The 24,131-nt window shown below is 36.6% G+C and overlaps 1 protein-coding gene across 1 annotated transcript in view; it reads right to left on the bottom strand.

Annotated features, from left to right (window-relative positions):
- DPP10 (dipeptidyl peptidase like 10) overlaps positions 1-24,131 on the bottom strand; it is an 833,411-nt gene that overhangs the window by 5,158 nt on the left and 804,122 nt on the right. Inside the window, exons 20-24 of the mRNA XM_003405871.3 lie at positions 14,386-14,580; positions 13,668-13,722; positions 5,632-5,731; positions 5,305-5,363; positions 5,113-5,185 (exon numbers count right to left, since the gene is read on the bottom strand). Coding sequence (XP_003405919.2) covers positions 5,113-5,185; positions 5,305-5,363; positions 5,632-5,731; positions 13,668-13,722; positions 14,386-14,580 — 482 coding nt within the window. The remainder of the gene's footprint in view (positions 1-5,112; positions 5,186-5,304; positions 5,364-5,631; positions 5,732-13,667; positions 13,723-14,385; positions 14,581-24,131) is intronic.

Below are 24,131 nucleotides of genomic sequence, written 5' to 3'. Positions count from 1 at the left end.
ACAGTCAGAATGCCTCAGCATAGTCAATGAAACACAGGTAAACATTTTTCTGGTATTCTCTGTCTTCAGCCAGGATCCATCTGACATCAGCAATGATATCACTGGTTCCACGTCCTCTTCTAAATTTGCCCTGATTTCTGGCAGTTCCCTGTCAATATACTGCTGCAGCCACTTTTGAATGATCTTCAGCAAAATTTTGCTTGCATGTGATATTAATGATATTGTTTGATAATTTCCTCATTCAGTTGGATAACCTTTCTTAGGAATAGGCATAAATATGGATCTCTCCCAGTCTGTTGGCCAGATAGCTGTCTTTCAAATTTCTTGGCATAGGAGAGTGAGCACTTCCAGGCTGCATCCATTTGTTGAAACATCTCAGTTGATATTCCGTCAATTCCTGGAGCCTTGTTTTTCACCAATGCCTTCAGTTCCATTTGGAACTCTTCCTTCAGTACGGTTCCTGATCATATGTTACCTCCTAAAATGGTTGAATGTTGACCAATTCTTTTTGGTAGAGTGACTCTGTATTCCTTCCATCTTCTTTTGATGCTTCCTGTGTCATTTAATATTTTTCCCATAAAGTCCTTCAATATTGCAACTTAAGGCTTGAATTTTTTCTCCAGTTTTTTCAGCTTGAGAAATGCTGAGCTTATTCTTCCCTTTTGGTATTCTATCTCCAGGTCTTTGCACATGCCATCATATAATACTTTGTCTTCTGGAGCTGCCCTTTGAAATTTTCTGTTCAACTCTTTGGCTACATCATATTTCCTTTTCCTTTAGCTACTCGAGGTTCAAGAGCAAGTTTCAGAGTCTCCTCTGACATCCATTTAGGTCTTTCCTTTCTCTTCTGTCTTTTTAATGTATGATGTGCTTGACGTCATTTCACAATTGGTCTGGCCTTCAGTCATTGGTGTTAAATGCATCAAATCTATTCTTGAGATGGTCTATAAATTCAGGTGGGATATACTCAAGGTCATACTTTGGCTCTTGTGGACTTGTTCTAATTTTCTTCAGTTTCAACTTGAACTTGTATATGAGTAATTTATGGTCTGATCTGCAGCTGGCCGCTGGCCTTCTTCTGACTGATGGTACTGATTGTCTTTTTCCACAGATGTAGTCGATTTGATTCCTGTTTATTTCACCTGGTGAGGTCCACGTGTGTAGTCGCTGTTTATGTTTATTGCTGAAAAAAGGTATTTGCAATGAAGAAGTCGTTAGTCTTGCAAGATTCTATCATGGGACCTCCGGCATCATTTCTATCACTAAGGCCATATTTTCCAACTACCAGTCCTTCTTCTTTGTTTCCAACTTTCGCATTCCAATCACCAGTAATTTTCAGTGCATCCGCATTGCATATTGTATCAATTTCAGGCTGCAGAAGTTGGTAACAATCTTCGATTTCTTCATCTTTGGCCTTAGTGGTTGGTGCATACATTTGAATAATAATCATATTAACTGATCTTCCTTGCAGGCATATGGATATTATCCTATCACTGACAGTGTTGTCTTTTGGGATAGATCTTGAAATGTTCTTTGCGAAGATGTATGCAACATCATCCCTCTTCAAGCTGTCATTCTGGCATAGTAGACCATATGATTGTCCAATTCAAAATGAGCAGTACCAGTCCATTTCAGCTCACTGATGCCTAGGATATTGATCTTTATGCGTTCCATTTCATTTTTGACAATTTCCAATTTTCCTAGATTCTTACATTGTACACTCCAGGCTCTGATTATTAATGGATGTTTGCAGCTGTTTCTTCTCATTTTGAGTCATGCCACATTAGCAAATGAAGGGCCTGAAAGCACGACTCCATCCATGTCATTAAGGTCGACTCTAATTTGAGAAGGCAGCTCTTCCGGAACCAGTCATATTTTGAGTGCCTTTCAACCTGAAGGGCTCATCTTCTGGCACTATATCAGAAAATATTCCACTGCATAATGTTTTCACTGGCTGATTCTTCTCAGGAGTAGATGGCCAGGTCCTTCTTCCTAGTCTGTCTTAGTCTGGAAGCTCAGCTGAAAACTGTGCACTAAGGGTGTCTCTGCTGGTATGTGAATACTGGTGGCATAGCTTCCAGCAACAGAGCAACACACAAGCCCCCACAGTAAGACAAACTGACAGATGCATGGGGGTCTGACATATAAAAAAAAAATTTTTTTTTTTTTTTTATGTCGGGGTTTAATAATTGCTACTTATTACTATTAGGGGTCCCTAGATGGAACAAATCGTTAAGCACTGAACTATTAACCAAAATGTTGGCAGTTTAAACCCACCCAGAGGCACCTTGAAAGAAAGAGCTGGCAATTTGCTCCCCAAAAGTCATAGCCCTGAAAACCCTATGGAGTGCAGTTCTCCTCTGCAACATATGGGGTCACCATGAGTCAGAATTGACTTGATGGTATCTGGTTTGCTTTTTTAATGCTATTACTATTCAAATGGATGCAAGGTCTTAATACCTTAGAACAAAATTCTAACCTCCTTCAAAATTTTCTGCTCTCTCATTATTTTTTCACCAAATAAATAATTGCTAGGCTATCATTTTTTTTTTTTTAGGCTATCATCTAAGTTCTAATTTGTTTTAGATTTTCAGAAATTTAGCAAAGATAGTACAGAGAGTTCCTTTATACCCCTCACCCAATTTCCACTATTCTTACTGTATTATTATGGCACTTTAAGGATCCCTGGTGGTACACTGGAGCCCTGGTGGCACACTAGTTAAGTGCCTGGTTGCTAACCAAAAGTCCGCAGTTTGAATCCACCAGCTGCTCCTTAGAAACCTTAGAGGGAAGTTCTACTCTGTCCTATAGGGTCACTATGAGTCAGAACTGACTTGATGGAAATGGATTTCATTTTGTTTTTGTTGTGCAGTGGTTACAGTTTGAACCCACCAGCTGCTCTACAGGAGAAAGACATGGCAGTCAGCTTCAGTAAAGATTGTTGTTGTTAGGTGCCATCGAGTCCGTGTCAACTTTTAGCAACCCTATGTACCACAGAATGAAACACTGCCTGGCCCTGCACCATTCTCACAATCGTTGTTATGCTTGAGCCCATCGTTGTAGCCACTGCATCAATCCGTCTTGTTGAGGGTCTTCCTTTTTTCTGCTGACCCTGTACTTTACCAAGCGTAATGTCCTTCTCCAGGGACTGATTCCTCCTGACAACATGTCCAAAGTATATAAGACTTAGTCTCATCATCCTTGCTTCTAAGGAGCATTCTGGCTGTACAGGAAAAATTACAGCCTTGGAAACCTTATAGGGCAGTTCTACTCTGTCCTGAAGAGTTGCTGAGGGTTGGACGTCTCAGCAATGTGTTCGCTTTTTTTTTTTTTTTTTTGGTTAGTCATAACTAAGAAACACTGGTACATTACCTTTAAGTAAATTCTACACTTCATTTAGATTTCACTAATTTTTTTCCTTGTATCCTTGTCTGTCCCAGGTTCCCATCCAGGTTACCACAGAGCGTTTAGTTGCCAGGTGTCTTTTTTCTCTAGTCTATGAGATTTTCTCAGATTTTCCTCATTTTTGATGACCTGGACTCTTTTAAGGAGTACTGGTCAGATATGTTGTAGAATGTTCCTCAGCTTGGGTTTGTCTGAGTGTTTCTCATGGTTAGACTGTGGTATGGACTTCTGGGAGGAAAACCATAAAGTGCCATTTTCATCATGTCAAAGGGCACAAAGAAAAACATAACTTATCACTGTTAACCTTGCTCACCTGGCTGAAACAGTGTTTATCAGCTTTCTTCGATGTAAAATTTCTGTTTTCTTCCCTTTCCACACAGTATTCTTAAGGAGCGATTCACTAACTGCAGCCTAAACTCAAAGATAGGGAGGAGAGATAAGCCCCACCTCCCTGGAGGGAAACGTCCACATAAAACTTTGAAATTCTTCAGTAAGGGAGATTTGCCTTTTATTCCCCATTTATTTACTTATTCAATTATTTGTTTATAACAATATGGATCTAGGGTGTAATTTAGTAACTACTGCATGACATGCTTGAGAATTAAGGTCTGGAACTGGCTATATAATTATTTTGATATGGGAACTTCATAGTGATTTTTGGCTGTAAAATAGGTTGAAAATACTGAGGCTGGGCAGTGTGGTTCAATGAAAACAAGTTCAATGTTTAGGAAAGAGTGATTCAAGACTTTGGCTCCCTTGCTCACTTGCCAGGTAGCCTTGGGTAAATCGGTTTTTCTTTTCTCCTTGAAATTTATTTTTCTTATCTGTGAATGGGGCTGTAAATACTTGGTCTCCTATTGTAAGGTATCACATAGGATAATAAAAATATAATTTCTTTGAGTCCTAAAAGCTTCAGGTGGATATAAAATATTATTTATTAGTAGTAGTGTCTATCACATGCATCTCCAGTGTATAAAGTAATGGATACAATGAGAAGTGATATAAAAATGGCTTAAAAAAAAAGAAGAAAACTTATTTCAGCTTCATTCTAGTAAGTAACCCGTTGCCACTGAGTCAGTTTCAACTCACAGTGACCCTATAGGACAGAGTAGAACTGCCCCATAGGGTTTCCAAGGAGGGCCTGGTGGATTCAAAATGCTGACCTTTTGGTTAGCAACTGAACTCTTAAGAACTACAGCACCAGGGTTTCCATTCAAGTGAGTAGGCTCAACAAAATTTCACCTCAGTGCTGACATCTTCTTGTGCTCCTGTAATCTTCCAGGCTAGTGTCCCTTTGAGCTGTGCTGAAAAATACAATAGCCACTGGTCACATGTGGCTATTCAAATTTGAATTAATTAAAACTAAATACAATTCAAAACTCAGTTCCTTAATTACGCCAATCAGTTTTCAAATGTCTTGAGTCACACGTGTCCAGTGGCTACTGTATGGAACAACATAGATGTAGAACGGACAGGTTTTTGAGGTTTATTGCCTCTTCTCAGTATTGGGATTCCCTCCTTGTACTCACTCCCTGAGGTCTGCTATGGTGTCCTTTTGTGTTTCCTAGGCAAGGTCAAGCATCTGTTTCTTTGTGCCACTCTACTCTACTTACAAACTCAGAAGGTTTACAAGACCTCATTTTTTAGATGTACCCCATTGTACGAGGTCAGGCTCTGTCAAAGACTAGCACGAAATATAGTACTTACTGTCGGCGGTCCCATGAATTATCAATATATTTTCTTCTCTTAAGCCATGAATGTTATGTAGCACACTGGATGCCTAGAAAGGAAAGCACATATATCTATAAACATATATATCTAACCATGCAATTTGACTGGGTTTTTAGGAAAAAAAAAAAAAAAAAACTCTTCTTTTTTCATTATTTAAAAATTATGTACCTGGTAAGTGCTTTCTTCCTTAGATGGCATACCAAGGTATCTTTCAGAGAAAGCTGATGCTGTGACCCAAGAAAACAGAAACTTAAGAATAAACTAAAAATCATCTCACTAGTATATTTCATTATTTAATTCCCACATTTCACATTAGTTCTCATGCCCCAGTAAAATCAGTTGAATAAGGGAGGTGATAAGCTGCTGAAGATATGGTTTAATAAAAAAAAAAAAAATAACCCGTGATAAATGAGCTCAGTTGTGTGCCTCTGAATTGGGGTTTTCTTTTGTACAAATTAAGCCATTAAATTAGGTCATTCTGTAGGAAATACTCACCATACAACTTCATGTCTGTGATGGGTGCCACCACTGAGCCACATTTAAAAAGCTTTTCATCCGATTTTAAGATCATTGATGCAATATAGCCACCATACCCCTGGCAAAATAAAAAGTCAAAACAATGACTCAATATCACTGCTTGGTAATCTACATATAGGAATATACAAATAATGCCAGACTTGAGAAATAATACACCAACATCATTTTGTGCAAATGATCATTTTGAAAAGATTTCTTTAGTTTTTTATATGTCTGATTTTAACAGCTTGAAATCAAATATAAAATTAATTATGTAACACCAAATGTCAAATATTTGTTTTTTAATTTCATATTATACATCTGGTAACAACCCCAAATAATTTGAAGCTAGGAAAATAAAGCATTCATTGAATTGGATATCATTTAATTCAGATTACATGCACACACACAGAGACATTAAAATAAAACATTAAAAATGAATGTGGTTATGTAGAATCAGAAAAATAAAGTAAAAGGTATAAAATATTTCATTATGCTTTCAATTTCACACAACTAAATATTGAAGAAAATGGGATGGGCTGAATAAAGTTGCTAGTTAGGTGAATTGGACTACTGATTGCTTAGGGTTAATTTTTAAATATCCTCTTACAATGTTTTTGAGCAAATTTAATAAAAAATTTTTCAAATTAAATCCATCAGTCCAGTTATCATTTATATCCCATGATCTGACTGGAAAAGTTCTAGGGGAAATTTTAGCAATTACAGGAATGCTAGGCTAAGAATGATCTATTTTGGTATGCTAATTTTTTTTTTTAGAAATTAATTTTCAGCAATACTATGGGGAATACTCTTTATCCTGCTGTGTATAAGAATTCCCTGGGGGAGGGATTAAAAACTATTAACACCTAGCACTTAGTCCCAGAAGTTCTGCTACAACTGGTTCATAATGAAGTCTATCTTTTAAAGATTTTCAGATGATTGTAGAGTGATCTTGGGCTAAAGGCGTCTGTCATTGGCACTAAAGTCTTGCGATGAAAAATACAGAATTTCATCTGTGCTTATTTGGAACAACATTTAAAAATTGTACATGAAAATTCATATTACAGTCATATATTACTGAAGTGGCTGAGTGAACTGTGGCATTTTAGAACTGGAATATTTAGGTAGTACTTATAAGCTGAGGAGTCCTGGTGGTATAAATGGTTAAGCACTTGGATACTAACCAAAAGTTTGTTGGTTTGAACCCACACAGCTGTTCTGCAGGACAAAGACCTGGCGATCTGCTTCCCTGAAGATGACGGCCAAGAAAACCCTATATTTCTAGTCTGTCACGTGGGGTCATCATGAGTCAGAATCAACTCCATGGCACCCAACAACTGAAGCTCAAACAAAACTTCTCTCACAATTAGAAACGAACAGAAAGAAAATTGTCCTTTATAGAGTTCAGCCACATCAAAGTGCTTTTGCCCAGTCACACTGCGACAGATAGAAAGAGCATTACCCCATTAAAAAACCCATTGCCGTCAAGTCCCTTCCAACTCATAGTGACCCTATAGGACAGACTAGAACTGCCCTGTAGGGTTTCCAAGGAGCTCCTGTTGGATTTGAACTGCCGACCTCTTGGTTAGCAGCCGTAGCGCTTAATCACTAAGTCACCAGGGTTTCCGTAGGAGCATTAGGTCAGCAAAATTTGAAAGTAGTAGTCTCAAATGTCTTAACATACCTAGAGTATGGAAGAGGTGGGGTGAGACATGCAAAGCAAGCAAATAAAGAGTGGTTACAAAGCAAAAGTAGTGATAGCCCTTGAAAGTCCTGTCCCTAGAGGGAGCTTTTCTAGTACAGTGGGTTCAGTTCCCTGAGGTGGCAATGGAAGCTGAGTGTTGCAGCCAAGAGGCTTCGAAGGGGTTGCACAGCATCCTGCATCTTGGTTGATTTACATAGTTTCTCTGGTTCTAATTTCACAATGGCCAAGAACACTTTCAACCGAGTGTGATCTGGCTTTTCATGTATCCTGACTACATTGAAAGAATAGCTGAATATTCCAATCAAACAAGACAACTTTATACATGTAATATAAATCAATAAATTGACATTATATATATATAACTTTAATCTCAGTTTCACTTGTCTCTCAGAGTCTGATTATCTCCAGGAAGAAAATGCCTTTAATAGGAGGGGTATCTCCTAGAACAATGCTTTTCAACTCAAAAGTGCATTCAAGTCACTTGGGAATCTTGTTAAAATGCAGATTCAGATTCAGTAGATCTGGGGTGGGGCCTAAGATTCTGCATTTTTTAACTAGCTCCCAGGGAATGCTTATGCTACTGGTCCATATTTTAAAATAGCAATTTCTTATGGCATAATAACATAATACAGCTGTCTATCAGAAGAGTCTTCCTAGATCCAGCCAATCTTCTCTAAACCAATGAAATGTGGTACAAACATACAATGGAAAATTACTCTGCCATAAAGAGAAATGAAGTCTTGATACATGCCACAACATGGAAGAACTTGGAAAACATTATGCCGAGTGTAATAAGTCAGACACAAAAGGACAAAAACTGTATGATATCACTTATATAAGATACCTACAGTAGGCAAATGTATAAAGATTAGAGTTCAATATTGGTTAACAGGGGGAGTAGTGAAAGGAAAGGGGGGAAGCATTATTTAGGTGGCATTGAGTTTTTGTTTATGGGGATGGGATATTTGGTAACAGATATCTGTGATGATTGCACAAAATGATTGACGTAATTTGTTTTATTGAATTGTACACGTGAAAAGTGTAGAAGTGGCAAATGTTGGTATAGGTTGAATTGTGTCCCCCCCCACCCAAAATGCGTATCAACTAGGCTAGGTCATAATTCCCAGTATTGTGTGGTTGTCCACCATTTTGTGACCTCATGTGATTTTCCTATGTGTTGTACATCCTAACCTCTATGATGTTAAAGAGGCAGGATTAGAGGCAGTTATACTAATGAGGTAGAGCTCAATCTACAGAATTAGGATGTATCTTGAGTCAACCTCTTTTGAGATATAAAAGAGAGAATCAAGCAGAGAGGAGGGGGACATCCTACCACCAAGAAAGATGAGCCGGGAGCCTAGCACACTCTTTGGACTCGAGGTCCCAGCACTGGGAAGGTGCTAGACCAGGGGAAGATTGATGACAAGGACCTTACCCCAGTGACAACAGAGAGTTAAAGCCTTCCCCTGGAGGTGACACCCTGAATTCCTACTTCTAGCTTTCTAGACTGTAAGAGAATAAATTTCTGTTTGTGAAAATCATCCACTTGTGCTATTTCTGTTATAGCAGCACTAGATAACCAAGACACTTGTCTTCTCTACATTTTTACAACAGTTAAAAATACCTGAATACCCACTAAGACAATTAAACCAGAATCCATGGAGACTGGGCATCGGATGGAGTTTATCATGTGATTCTAAAGTGAAGTCAGAGAGTTGTAAACACTGCTTCAGCACAAGGAGTTATATTTTATATTTACTTTTTTTAATATGAAAATTTGGGATTTAATGAAGCTAAGTACTCTGTAAGACTTAATGATAGTGAAAGCTTTTAGATAAAATTCTGTCTGTAGCATTTAAAAATCAAATCCAAATGCTGCTTTAATTTGATTTATTTCATAGAAATAACTTCTATTTTTAAAAGAAAATCAGCATGGGTAGGAATTAGAATAAATTAAATTTTACTTTCTCACTTTCACTTCTACCATTTTATATTTATTCGCTTGAAGGCAGGAATAACTCAGGAAAGAGTTCTTGGAAAATATATTCCAGAAGACAGCTAGAATCAAAGTGTAAGCCCTAGCTCAATGTAAAGATGGCAATTAATTTTTTTTTTTAAACCAGCTCATATCTATCAGGTTGGTTAAAAAAAAACTGAGTATCATCATACTGATTTTGAAGTCAATTAGAGAATGTTCCTTATCTGATTTAGATTAAAAACAGTCAGAATATTGGGTTTAAGCTCCTCTGTTTCAATTGTGCTGTCATTTGATTGGTTTCCCACTTATTAGATTTTCCCATTAATTATGAATGTTTTATCACCTCTATTTGCAATGTTTTTTAGCATTACTCATGTATCTGATCATTTTTAATTTTATTTAGTGGACCTAAAGGTTAAGAATGTTTCTTGGAATTCTTTTCTTAGAGAAAAAAAAAAAAAATTACCGAAGTGTAAGAGACTGAATTCAATAGATAGAAGAACTTATGAGAGTAGGGAATGGGTGCTGCATTGCCATTTTACTGAAAACTTACATTTTTCATAGGTATCATATTTTGAAGTAATCTTCAAATTTTTTTTTTTGAGATAACCTTCAAATGAGTTCATAAGTATAGTCAAAAGTATATGCTAACAAAATTGATAAAAGAGGTACTTCTTAACAACCTTAGACTTGTATGATTATTGCTGGACCCCATCACGTTTAGTGCCCAAAACATTAATATACTATGAATAACACAATCTGTTACATTTCATTGTTTGATATTAAAACTGTTAAGTTGTTTAAAATAAACATTCAAAATGTATCATAATTCTTTTAAACCTGTCCTGATTTTTTTTTCTTTAGCTTATATGTATACTAGCGTCTTCAAACCCCAGAAGTGGCTCAGGCTTGTCTCAAACTCTGAGAGTCTCTAACTCAATTGAGAATACACAAAAGTATACCTCTTCACTTACTGACTATCTCATTATCTGACGTTGTTCATTTATGACACTACTAAAAAATCTACTATCTATTTTGCATATCAACGATGTATGTCTGACAGTAATGAATGCTGAAGCGCAAGGCAAGAGCAACGCTGGCCTTGATGGTTAAGATTATGTGTACACTTGGCTGGGCCATGATTCTAGTGTTTTGCCAGTTACGTAATGTTGTAATTTTGGCAGATATGTAGTAACGTAATTTGGCAGTATTGCAGTGATATAGTCATCCTCCACTTTCACACAATGTCATTTTCGCATAAGTACCTGGTCTCTGGAAGCTAACTGTGCTGATAAGGTCGATGAGTGAGGAATATGTGTGTAAATAATACATGAGGCAGACACAACCTGAAGACATATGGAAAAAATATATATACTCCAACTCTTTAGATCATACACAAAAATTAAATCAAAACTGATTCTAGAACTAAATTTAAAGCTAAAACTATAAAACTCCTAGAAGAAAATACAGGAGAAATTTATGTGACATTGAATTAAGAAATACAAAAACGCAGATGATTTCCTCAGAAAAGATGAATTTGATTTAGATAAAAATTGGATATACCTAAATAATAACTTCTTTTCTTCAAAGGTGCTATTAAGACTATGAATAGATAAGACATAGACTATAAAATACACATTGGGAAAAAATATTTGTAAAACACATATCTAACTTAGGGCCCCTATCCAGAATATATGAAAACTTTACAACTCAATAATAGGATGACTTGCAACGCAATACTAATTAGATAAAAGATCTGAACAGGCATTTCACAAAAGAAGATATATGAATGAAAATAAGCACATGAAGGGGAAAATAAGAGATAGTAAGCATATATAATAATACCAATAATATTTATATCTATCAGTAATCATAATATAAATGGACATATTATTCTACAAAAATTGGCGGATGTATTAAAAATATGTATCTCTATCCTTTACAAAGGAGCACACCAAACCATGCGGACAAGGTTTTAAAATAACCACATGAAAAAGCTTATAACAGGCATGCAATTTTTCACATTAAAAATCATCTTTCATGCTTTTTTTAAAAAAAATTAATAAAGTGGGTCAGTACAAAACAATAAAGGATTCAGTTCAACAAAAAGATTTAATAATTCTTAACTTGTGAAAACTAAATAATATAGCCTAAAAATATACAAAGCAAAAATTAACCTAACAAGATGAAATTGAATAATTTTACTGAGATATTTTAACACATTTGTCTCATAATCAGAAACCCTGGTGGCAGAGTGGTTAAGAGCTATGGCTGCTAACCAAAGGGTCGGCAGTTCAAATCCACCAGGTGCTCCTTGAAAACTCTATGGGGCAGTTCTGCTCTGTCCTATAGGGTCACTATGAGTCAAAATCGACTCAATGGCAACAGGTTTGTTTTTTTGTTTTTGTCTCATAAATTAGACAGGAAATACATCATCCAGTATGTTTATGATTTGAACATCATGATGGACAAGTTTGATTAAATAGTATATTTCTAATTAATAATGGATTGATAAATACGGATATTTGATTAACTGGAATGAAATATTCCTCCTATTTAAAATATGTTTTGTGTTTTGCATTTGTTGCTATCTTAAATCAGTTTGTTGTATGTTTAGTTTGTCCTAGTCAAGCCCAAGACTCATCAATTTTCATACAGTGATCAAGGCATGTTTTTGGACTTATAAAGCAGGGGCTTAGAGTTTTATTCTTTCATGTTTATAGACTCAAATCCAAATGTCTTATCTGGGTATGCAGTACCCATGGTCTGTGCTCAGTCCTCCTCTCAGCCTTATCTCCCATCATTCCCCTCCTTGAGCCTGAGTTATAGTCAATTATGTCATTTCATGTTTTCCAAACACACTCTGCTTACTACTGACACTAGGCATGACCCTCTTCTCCTTACCCTCCACCTACTGAATGGTTTTCATCATCCACTTCATGTCCCACTTTCTCCCTGAAGCATTTACAACTTTCTGAATCGTCTCTAAATCTCCACAGTAATAAATGCATAGCTCACTTTTAGTCTTATTTATGTGTACAGTAAATAGAGCCCTGAAATGCATGGGCCCTGAGTGCTTCCAAAATATTATATATATTTGCACCAGTAAGGAGTAAAACGTTTTCCATTACATGTACTTTTTAATGTATCTATAGTTTCCATTTTTTAAGAATCATCACTTTCTAGGCATTTTCATTAATATCTTTACTACTAGTGTTGGACTTTCCTTTATTTCCTTGTTTGCATTTATGCTAGGAGAGTGTTTTTTACCAAAAGTGTTTTTATTGATGACTTGAAAATTGTTGGCAACAAGAACCAAGTGCAGCAAAGGCATGGGGACTGCAAATGTTTAGAGAAAGGAAGAAAACAGCAGTGATTTGTGCTGATTTACATTTTATTCATTTGTTAAGTGCCTTTTCATGAACCTACTTGTCAGTGTGCGCTACTAAGATTAATTGCCCCAATAAAATAACTGGTTATTACATGTCATGGATCTCTGGTTCACTTATGAATAGCAGAATATATTATGTTAAAATCCATGAAAACAAAGAATTTGCTTTGTTTATAAACTAGAATTAAGCAGGGTCGTCTTCTTCCCTTCATCTTAGTATCCTTAGAATGTCTAGCTCAGGGATGTGTACTAACTAGGTTTTCAATAATTATCTATATGAGTTCTATTTTCATATTGTGACAAGGATACAGGCAAGGGTACAGTTACTGCAATGAGAAGTATATATCTTATGGAGAGCAAATAACATACAATAATGCATATTAGCATCTTTTTTTTTTTTTTTTTCCAAACCAATGTTAGTCTTCTTTAAAACTGTGGTACTTGCTTTTCCTTCTGTGGAGAGCACTCAGTTTCAAGAATGGTCTCCTTTTGTTATTTGGGTGTAAGCTTAAATGGCACCTCTTCAGAGAGGCCTCACTTCACCACTCAATCTAATAACGTTGGGCCCCCATCATTTATCTCATATCCATCAAAAATTTTTGTTTTGTTTGTTTTCCTATAGGACTTATATGTGAAAGCATCTGTCTCATTTACTTGCTTACTATTTGTCTCTTCTCTCTGGAAGGTAAGTTTCATGAAAGCAAGATCCTTTTCTGTCTTGTTTTTTTTGCTCTATTTCTAACACCTGGCACCAGCTAGATGTTCCATAAATGGTTGCTGAATTAATTAATGACTGAATTATTCAATATTAATCAAAAATTACATATTAAAGGATAATACAAAGAAAGCTGTAATAAAATTAAGAAAATAATTAACTGCATATACACATACATGTATATACACATTTTTTTAAAAGTTTTTTGAACATTTCTACTATTTACCTTTCCGAAAATGCTTAATCTTTTGGAGTCAATGTATGTCTGTTTCAGTAAAAATCTGCAATAAAAAAAAAAATATATATATATATATAAGTTAGATCTTCTTGAGTCAAATGCACATCGAACTTCATTCTTGGCTTAAGAAATGGAAGAAAATGACAAAATATATTTTCCTAATTGCATCTCTATTCAAGTGGAAGGGCCATATAGTCCAAAATATTGCTATTCAAAGTGGTGGTCCAGTAGCTTCAATACCACCTGGGAACTTGTTATAGATAGAGACTCTTGGGCCCATTCCAGGTCTACAGAATCAGTATTTACATTTCAACAAGATGCTAGCTGATTCCTACGCACTGTTTTAAATAGCCAGCTAGCTTTCTCAGATCACTCTTTCATGCCAGAGTGCTAATGGTACCTGTGCTGAAGAATTGTAATTAACTGAGGAAATTTAGGTTGTATAAATACAAATCGTAGATTATCGTAAACAAATAATATAGCGGTCTACTTAAGGCCTCTCTTATTTTCATAAATCCAACCTTAATTCTTCTTCCAGAAATAAGATAATTATTTCATTATAGTACAAGGATGACAGGTACTTGAAAAAGATGCAACAGAGTACATGATTAGCTTGGAAAATTTTCCAGTGACTAGTCATTTTATATATTGTGTACCTAGATTCTTCACTGTAAGAAGAGCAACAGGAAAATATGCACCCACTTACTTCACAGCTGTTATTTGATCCTTTACTCCCACTGAACCTATCCTTCGATGAATCTCCTGCATAATTTTTAGACCCTGGAATCCACTTCCTCGGCCATCAAATCTTGCTACAATAACATTATCAGAGTCAAGAAGTACCGAATCCCAGTCAATGTGGAATTTATCTGTAACCAGCTGGCCTCCTGGTTCTTCATCCCTGAAAATTACAACATATTGGACCAAAGGAAAACCAATCGATAATCTAGTAGATATTTTACCTTTTACACTGATTAGTTAGCAAAAACAACTCAGTCAAATCTAGGCTGGCTATTAAAATTTCTGTCAATTTTTGATAATAAGCCTGAAAGGTAAATGTAATTTTCTTTTGTCGTATTTAAATAAAAAGTTCCATGAATGAAATAAAAATTTAAAACATAATTTAAACCAGCACTGAAAGGATGCATTTAACTCATTTTTGCAAAGGAGAAAAATGAAAGAAAATATGTGCACTTTCCACAGACATTTCTAAAGGATAATTTTCAAATTGACAGGCAGATCTATGTTTATTGGATTTCTTCCAGACAGTGTGATTTAGCAATATCTTGCAGGTGGTATACAGAGGCCAGTGGGTATGATAGAGACCAGAAGCAATTCTGGAGACTTAATAATTATTTAACACAAAATGTACAATCTTAAAGGATACTGGCCTCAAAAAGAAATTCTGCATTAATATTTACTAAATTGTTTCTATGGAAGAATTCTCACTGAGGAGAATTTAAGCAAGCAGTGAAAAAAAATGTTTTCATCACCAAAGTTGACAGCAAGGAAAGGAGGCAGAAACATATATGTTTGAAAAATTTAAAGCTAGAAGTACCAAAAAAAAAAAAAAAAAACCTGTTGCCATCGAGTAGAGTTCCGACTCATAGCAACCCTATAGGACAGAGTAGGACGCTCCCATAGAGTTTCCAAGGAGTGCCTGGCAGATTTGAACTGCCGACCTTTAGGTTAGCAGCTGTAGCACTTAACCACTATGCCACCAGGGTTTCCAGCTAGAAGTACAGGACATACAAATTATAAAGCAGTACAACCACTATGAAAAAATGTATGGTGCGTCTTCAAACAGCTAAAATTGTGATCCAAAAATCCCACTCCTAGGGATATAACCTAGAGATCTGATAACAGCAACACAGATAAACATCTGCACATCTATGTTCATTGCAGCATTATTTGCAATAGCAAAAAGATGGAAACAAGTGCCCATCAATGGATGAATGGATAAACAAAATGTGGTACATACAGTGGTATACTACACAGCAATAAAGAATAATGATGAGTTCTCAAAATATAATGCGAACGAATCTGGAGGCCATTATGCAAAGTGAAATACAGCAATCATAAAATGACAACTACTGTATGATCTCACTTTTATGAAAACACAAGAATAGGTATATATCAGAAAAAAACATTCATTGGCAGTTGCCAGAAATGGGGGAAAAGGAAGGAATTACTCTCTAGATAGTAAAAAGATAGTAGGCACTTGTTATTTTTGGTGATAGGAAAGTAATACCAAATGTAGGTGAAGTGTGCACAACTTGGCCGAGGTAAATGATGACACCAAGAAGTACACAAGAATAAGGGACATTTTTGGTAAATGCTGTAGCATACACAATTTTGCAACAACAGCAATAACAGCCAAAAAATATGGGTGTGGTTACATGGGTAGATACGTATGCATATATGTGTATCGGAAGGTGTAAGTGTGTATATATGGGTGCACGCATAGGTGTATCTGTAGGCTTATGAATACACAAGTATGTGTGTGCTGTCTACATATTCATATATATAGTAAAGCACAAAGCAGGCACAGTTACTGATACTTCCTAGACATAACCAAGCATCTCATGGGTTTGGTTTACTGGATTTGAAGTCTTAGGACTGTAATTTTGTGGGACATCTTGGTAAAACGGCATAACATAGTTCATAAACTTTATGTTCTACATCCTAGTTTGGTGATTAGTGTCTGAGATCTTAAAGCTTGCAAGTGGCCATACAACAATATGTCTCTGCTCTTTTGGAGCAAAAGAGAAAGAAGGAAACTAAAGACTTAAGAAGAAACTAGTCCACGTGAATTATGGCCTCATCAATCCTGAGACCAGAAGAACTAGATGGTGCCAGGCTATCACTACCAACCATTCTGACCAGGCACACAAGAGATGGTCCTGGATAGAATGGGAAAAAAAATGTAGAACAAAACTCAAATTCATAAAAAAGTCCAGACTTACTGGACCAGTAGAGACTAGAGGAAACCCAGAGACTATTACCCTGAGATATCCTTTAAATCTGTACTGAAGCCACACCTTTCAGTTAAACAACAGATTGGCTGCGAAAATAAACAATATCTTCCATGAGTATGCTTTTTAAAAAAACATCTATATAAGACCAAACTGTCAACATTTACCCTAAAGCAGAGATAAGAAGGTATAGTGGTGATGGGAATAGGGAATCTAGATTAATGGAAAGGGAATAACCAGAACAGAAATAATGAGAATGTTGACATATTGTGAAAAATGTAACCAATATTACTGAATGATATATATAGACATTTTTAAATGGGAACCTAATTTGCTGTGTAAACTTTCACCAAAAACACAGTAAAATATTGTAATAAACAAATTAAAAAAAAAAAAACAAGACCAATAATTTCTCTAATATGATGACAAGATATTTTTGTTTTATATATACATGTTTTCCTAGGTGGATAGGAGAAGCAGTATAAAAAAAAAAAGCATAGGCTCTGGAACTGCAGTACACAGATTAGACTTCTGTCTTTGCCACCTACAAGCTGGGTGAACTTGGGCAAGGTAATCTCTTTTTGCCTTACTTTCCTGACCTATAAAATGGGGATAAAAGAGTTGTAAGAACATAGTTAACACAATTAATGTCACTGAATTATACTTACAAAAATGTTTAAGTGGCAAATACTTTGTGTTATATATATTTTACCAAAATAAAAAAAGAGTTGTGAGAATTAAAAAGTAATATATATAAAGTGCTTAAAAATCGATGAGTAGGAATCAACTCAACAGGAACAGGTTTGGTTTGGTTTGGTTTATGTAGGCCATTATTAAATTATAAAACAATAAAAATTGTTCTTAACTATTTTGTTTAGGCCAATTTTGCTTATATTGAATGTACATCCTTAAAGCTCAAAATAGAGAACTGCATGAAGGTTTTAGCTAGTTGTACAGAAATTAGAATGAACAATGTCTATGAATAAAGATAGTGTGCAATGCTGCATGAACTATATGTCAGAGGGACTGTCATTTTCTAGATGGGCCAACCATATCTGAGGACATATATGAACGTAAAAAATACAATCAACAGCCACTTGGGGTAATTAGCTGAGTGTTATTAATTTTTATGCATGGTTTTCCAACTTGAAGCACTGGTAACAGCTTTAAGGTAAAGTTCTAAAATGCTTTGTTAATATGGAGGATGTAATTTTCCAGTTTACATATAACCCACTGAATTGTTCACATATATTTCAGGAGTTCACAGCTAACTTTATTTTAGAAAAAAAAAAAAAAAAGGTAAATAATCACAGACATTTTATGATGGACAAAGTATTTTAGAATATAGTTTAAATTAAGGCACACATTTTCAAATTTGTGATTAGTAAACAGTTGCCCATTTTTTAAAACAATAAACTTCAATTCCTTCCTCATGCTGACAACACCCATGGGAAAAAATAAAATTTGACTACTTTGCTCTTTTCCTAAGTTGACATTTTTAACTTTAGCCTTATCTTTGCAAGGTTTTAATGTTGGAGCACAAAATAATATCAATACATTCTCAGCCAATTCTTTTGAACAAATTTCTCTTCCTAATTGGGAATGCCCCCACATGCCTGTCAGTTTGTCGTACTGTGGGAGCTTGTATGTTGCTGTGATGTTGGAAGCTATGCCACCGGTATTCCGATACCAGCAGAGTCACCCATGGAGGACAGGTTTCAGCTGAGCTTCCAGACTAAGACAGACTAGGAAGAAGGACCCAGCAGTCTACTTCTGAAAAGCATTAGTCAGTGAAAACCTTATGAATAGCAGGGGAACATTGTCTGATATACTGCTGGAAGGCACTCAAAAGATGACTGGGGAAGAGCTGCCTCCTCAAAGTAGAGCTGACCTTAAACATGGATGGAGTAAAGCTTTCGAGACCCTCATTTCCTGATGTAGCATAACTCAAAATGAGAAGAAACAGCTGCAAACATCCATTAATAACTGGAACCTGGAATGTATGAAGTATAAATCTAGGAAAACTGGAAATCATCAAAAATGAAATGGAGCTCATAAACATCAATATCCCAGGCATTAGTGAGCTGAAATGGACTGGTACTGGCCATTTCGAATTGGACAGTCATATAGTCTACTATGCTGGGAATGACAACTTGAAAAGGAACAGTGTTAGATTCATCATTAAAAGAACGTTTCAAGATCTATCCTGAAGAACAACACTGTCAGTGATAGGATAATATCCATACGCCTACAAGGAAGACCAGTTAATACGACTATTATTCAAACTTATGCACCAACCACTATGGACAAAGATGAAGAAATAGAAAATTTTTATCAGCTGCTGCAGTCTGAATTGATCAAACATGCAATCAAGATGCACTGATAATTACTGGCAATTGGAATGCGAAAGTTGGAAACAAAGAAGAAGGATCAGTAGTTGGAAAATATGGCCTTGGTGATAGAAACAAAGCCGGGGATCGAGTGACAGAGCTTTGCAAGACCAATGACTTCTTCATTGCAAATACCTTCTTTCACCAACATAAACGGCAACTATACACATGGACCTTGCCAGATGGAACACACAGAAATCAAATGGACTACATCTGTGGAAGGAGACGATGGAAAACTCAATATCATCAGTCAGAACAAGGCCAGGGGCCGACTGTGGAACAGAACATCAATTGCTCATATGCAAGTGCAAGCTGAAACTGAAGAAAATCAGAGCAGGTCCACGAGAGCCAAAATATGAACCTGAGTACATCCCACCTGAATTTAGAGACCATCTGAAGAATAGATTTGACACACTGAACACCAGTGACCGAAGACCAGACAAGTTGTGGAATCACATCAAGGACATCATACATGCAGAAAGCAAGAGATCATTGAAAAGAGAGGAAAGAAAAGACCAAAATGGGTGTCACAGGAGACTGAAGTAAAAAAAACTGAACAGAAGATTTCAAAGGGCGTCTCCAGAAGACAAAGTAAAGTATTATAATGACGTGTGTGAAGAGCTGGAGATGGGAAACCAAAAGGGAAGAATACGCTCGGCATTTCTGCAGCCAGAAGAACTGAAGAAAAAATTCCAGCCTTGAGTTGCAATAGTGAAGGGTTCTATGGGGAAAATATTAAACGGTGCAGGAAGTATCAAAAGAAGATGGAAGGAATACACAGAGTCATTATACCAAAAAGAATTAGTCGATGTTCAACCATTTCAAGAGTTAGCATATGATCAGGAACCGATGGAAGAAGTCCAAGCTGCTCTGAAGGCATTGGCGAAAAACAAGGCTCCAGAAATTGATGGAATATCAATTGAGATGTTTCAAAAAACAGATGCAGCACTGGAGGTGCTCACTCGTCTATGCCAAGGAATATAGAAGACAGCTTCCTGGCCAACTGACTGGAAGAGATCCATATTTATGCCTTTTCCCAAGAAAGGTGATCCAACCGAATGTGGAAATTATAGAACAATATCATTAATATCAAACACAAGCAAAATTTTGCTGAAGATCATTCAAAAACGATTGCAGCAATATATTGACAGGGAACAGCCAGAAATTCAGGCTGGTTTCAGAAGAGGACGTGGAACCAGGGATATCATTGCTGATGTCAGATGGATCCTGGCTGAAAGCAGAGAATACCAGAAGGATGTTTACCTGTGTTTTATTGACTATGCAAAGGCATTCGACTGTGTGGTTCATAACAAATTATGAATAACATTGCGAAGAATGGGAATTCTGAAACATTTAATTGTGCTCATGAGGAACCTTTACATAGATCAAGAGGCAGTTGTTCGGGAAGAACAAGGGGATACTGATTGGTTTAAAGTCAGGAAAGGTGTGCGTCAGGATTGTATTCTCTCACCATACCTATTCAATCTGTATGCTGAGCAAATAATCCGAGAAGCTGGGCTACATGAAGAAGAACAGGGCATCAGGATTGGAGGAAGACTCATTAACGACCTATGTTATGCAGATGACACAACCTTGCTTGCTGAAAGTGAAGAGAACTTGAAGAACTTACTAATGAAGATCAAAGACTACAGCTTTCAGTATGGATTGCACCTCAACAAAAAGAAAACAAAAATCCTCACAGTTGGGCCAGTGAGCAGCAACACGATAAAAGGAGAAATGATTGAAATTGTCAAGGATTTCATTTTACTTGGATTCACAATCAACAGCCATGGAAGTAGCAGTCAAGAATTCAAAAGATGCATTGCATTGGGTAAATCTGCTGCAAAGGACCTCTTTAAAGTGTCGAAGAGCAAAGATGTCACCTTGAAGACTAAGGTGCGCCTGACCCAAGCCATGGTATTTTCAATCGCTTCATATGCATGTGAAAGCTGGACAATGAATAAGGAAGACTGAAGAGGAATTGATGCCTTTGAACTGTGGTGTTGGTGAAGAATATCGAATATACCATGGACTGCCAAAAGAACGAGCAAATCTATCTTGGAAGAAATACAACCAGTGTGCTTCTTAGAGGCACGGATGGCGAGACTGTGTCTTACATACTTTGGACATGTTGTCAGGAGGGATGAGTCCCTGGAGAAGGCCATCACGCTTGGCAGAGTACAGGGCAGCGGAAAAGAGAAAGACCCCCAACAAGGTGGATTGACACAGTGGCTGCAACAATGATCTCAAACATAACAACGATTGTAAGGATGGCTCAGGACGGGGCAGTGTTTTTTTCTGTTGAGCATGGGGTCGCTATGGGTCAGAACTGACTCGACGGCACCTAAGAACAACAACAACAGTTGGGTATGGTATTCTATCTTTTCTGTAGCATGGTTTCAAGATGAATTATAAAGCTCATTGCGATTTCAAAGAATTAGCCAGACATTTGGAGGAGTATGGTTGAGATTTATTGTTCATACAGTGTTGAGTAAGAAATACTAGAGTTGTTTTGCAAATAAAGCCAAACAAATGCTACTTATATCAGGAGATAGAACTAGCAAGACATTCAGTGATAGGGATCATCACAGGGGATGGACTACAGACCAAATCATAGGCTGTACGATAAATGAGTACCGCTACCTGTGTGCATATTGGCCACGCAGAATGGGGAGCTGCAACTGATTTTATTTCATTTTGTTTTTCTCTAGCGTCCTTCTCATCTTTCCCTTTGCACTGTTTTTTTTTTTCCCCCATCTCAGAATTCTCTGGGGACCCATACTAAGGCGGGTGTTCCAAGACTGACAGGGGGACAGAGAATTTTGTTGAAAGTTGTGGTGAAAAGAACAATTTCACCTGCTCTAAAGAGTGGAAAGGTCACAGCAATATGAAGCTTCACTGTTTTCTACCACAGGCAGCAGAATCAAATTAAGACTGTAAACATAAGGTCTTAGAGGGCAGAATCCTCATCTATTCCAATACCTTCAACACTGACTGTGTCTGTACGGATGATGAGTTCAGGACTGTGCATAGAATAAAACACAAAAAGCAAGACGAATAAAACAAACAATATCCAACAGATTTTCAAAATGACAGGACGAGCTGCTTCCTGGTGATAACAAAATATCATCTACTGCAAGAGTGAATTAGAGCGAAGAGGTTGGTTCTGATTACATGTTTGGTCAGATTCACTGAGAGCCATTGAACTTAATGAAAAGAGGATTGAATTTATAGTCCAAAGATGCAAGTTTTGGACCTGGCTTTGTTATTGACCTTCTAACCTGAATGATTACAGGATTTTTAATTTTACTTATTTTTGCAACATTAAACTATGTTTAGTAAGCATAGTAGGCTATGTTTACTAAACTATGTTTAGTAAAAAACTTCATACAAGTTTTTAATGCACTTTTCTTTGCCAGCAAAATTTTGGTTGAAATAAATTGAAGGAGGGTTATTTTCGAATGAGAGTACTTTCCATGCTGGTCTATAGCATAGCTGTGTTCACTGGGGAAGTGGGAAGAGACTGTATAAAGAGATACTAATGGTTATCTGTGTTCTATGCTCTTGCTAGGCCTGTATAGGAAGACTTTAGTCACATGAGTGCCTAGTTGAGAGCAAGAATTATTAAGAACCAGGTTTCAGAAGTTTATTTTAGGCAGCATAAACTAAAAACAAGTGTGAAAGTAATGGCAAGGAATAGAATGGAAGAGAAGGTAAGGGAATGGAAAATAATTGTATTTCTTCTCAGGGAACAGTTGTCCTATATGCAAAATTGCAGGATGAATTTTCTCATAAATCTATCCCATCATATCAGGAATAACATTATTTCATATTGGGGAACTATATCTTGTATGCATCTCTATTTTCCTCCTTTAGGAAGATGACGAATATAATCTGCCAAATTCTGACCCATGGTTTGTTTACCATGTAATTTTTAGTTGAATTTCCTTTTTTATTTGTTTTTTGAATCATAAGCAGGGAAGTGTTTGATATGATCACAGTTGTTCATATCTTTTATTCAGAACCTATCCTTCAGTTCCTAAGACTTTATTCTGATAGTTATTATGATGAAACTTACTTGATAATACATAGAAAATTAAATCTATCAATTAAGCTCTCAAACTGCATTAATCTCCAACCATTTGTTTTCATATACTGGTATTCATAGATCTGCACAGTTCAAACCTTTTAGAAATAGAGCCTTCAGTAATAACCTGGTTCTTACAGAGTAGTCATGTGCCACCATGAAAAAGAAACAAGTGATACGGTGGTCAGACCAAACTGAGTTGAACCCACCCACCTCAGTGCCTGTAGAGAAGTGGCTTCCTTTCCTAAGTGTCAGTTTACATTTCTTAGCAATGATCATTGTCACGCTTAAGCCCATTGCTGTGGCCTCTTTGTCAATCCAGCTCACTGAGGGTCTTCCTCTTTTTGTTCACTGTCTACTTTCCCAAGCCTGATGTCCTTCTCCAGGGACTGACCCCTCCTGATAACATGTCCAGAGTATGTAAGAAATCTCACCATCCTTGTTTCTAAGGAGGACTCTGGCTGTGCTTCCTCCAGGACAGATTTGTTCATTCTTCTGGTAGTCCATGGTATATTCAATATTCTTCACCAGCACAATAATTCAAAGGCGTCAATTCTTCTTTAATCTTCCTTGTTCACTGCCCAGCTTTCACATACATAGTATGGAATTGAAAATACCATGGCTTGGGTCAGACACACCTAGTACTCAAAGTGACATCTTTGCTTTTGAACACTTTAAAGAGGTCTTTTACAGTAGATTTTCCCAATACAATATGTCATTTGATTTCCTGACTGCTGCTTCCATGAGTGTTGATTGTAGATCCAAGTAAAGCGAAATTCTTGACAACTCGAATCTTTTCTCTGTTTATCATGATGTTGCTCATTGGTCCAGTTGTGAGGATTTTTGTTTTCTTTATGTTGAGGTGCAATCCATACCAAAGACTGTAGTCTTTGATCTTCATTAGTAAGTGTTTCAAGTCCTCTTCACTTTCAGGAAGCAAGGTTGTGTCATCTGCATATCACAGGTTGTTGATCAGTCTTCCTGCAATCCTGATGCTGTG

The sequence above is a fragment of the Loxodonta africana genome, chromosome 6, assembly GCF_030014295.1.
Source record: "Loxodonta africana isolate mLoxAfr1 chromosome 6, mLoxAfr1.hap2, whole genome shotgun sequence".
NCBI classification, from domain to species: domain Eukaryota; kingdom Metazoa; phylum Chordata; class Mammalia; order Proboscidea; family Elephantidae; genus Loxodonta; species Loxodonta africana.
The sequence above is the reverse complement of the archived record's forward strand: the minus strand, read 5'-3'. Positions and strand labels throughout refer to the sequence as shown.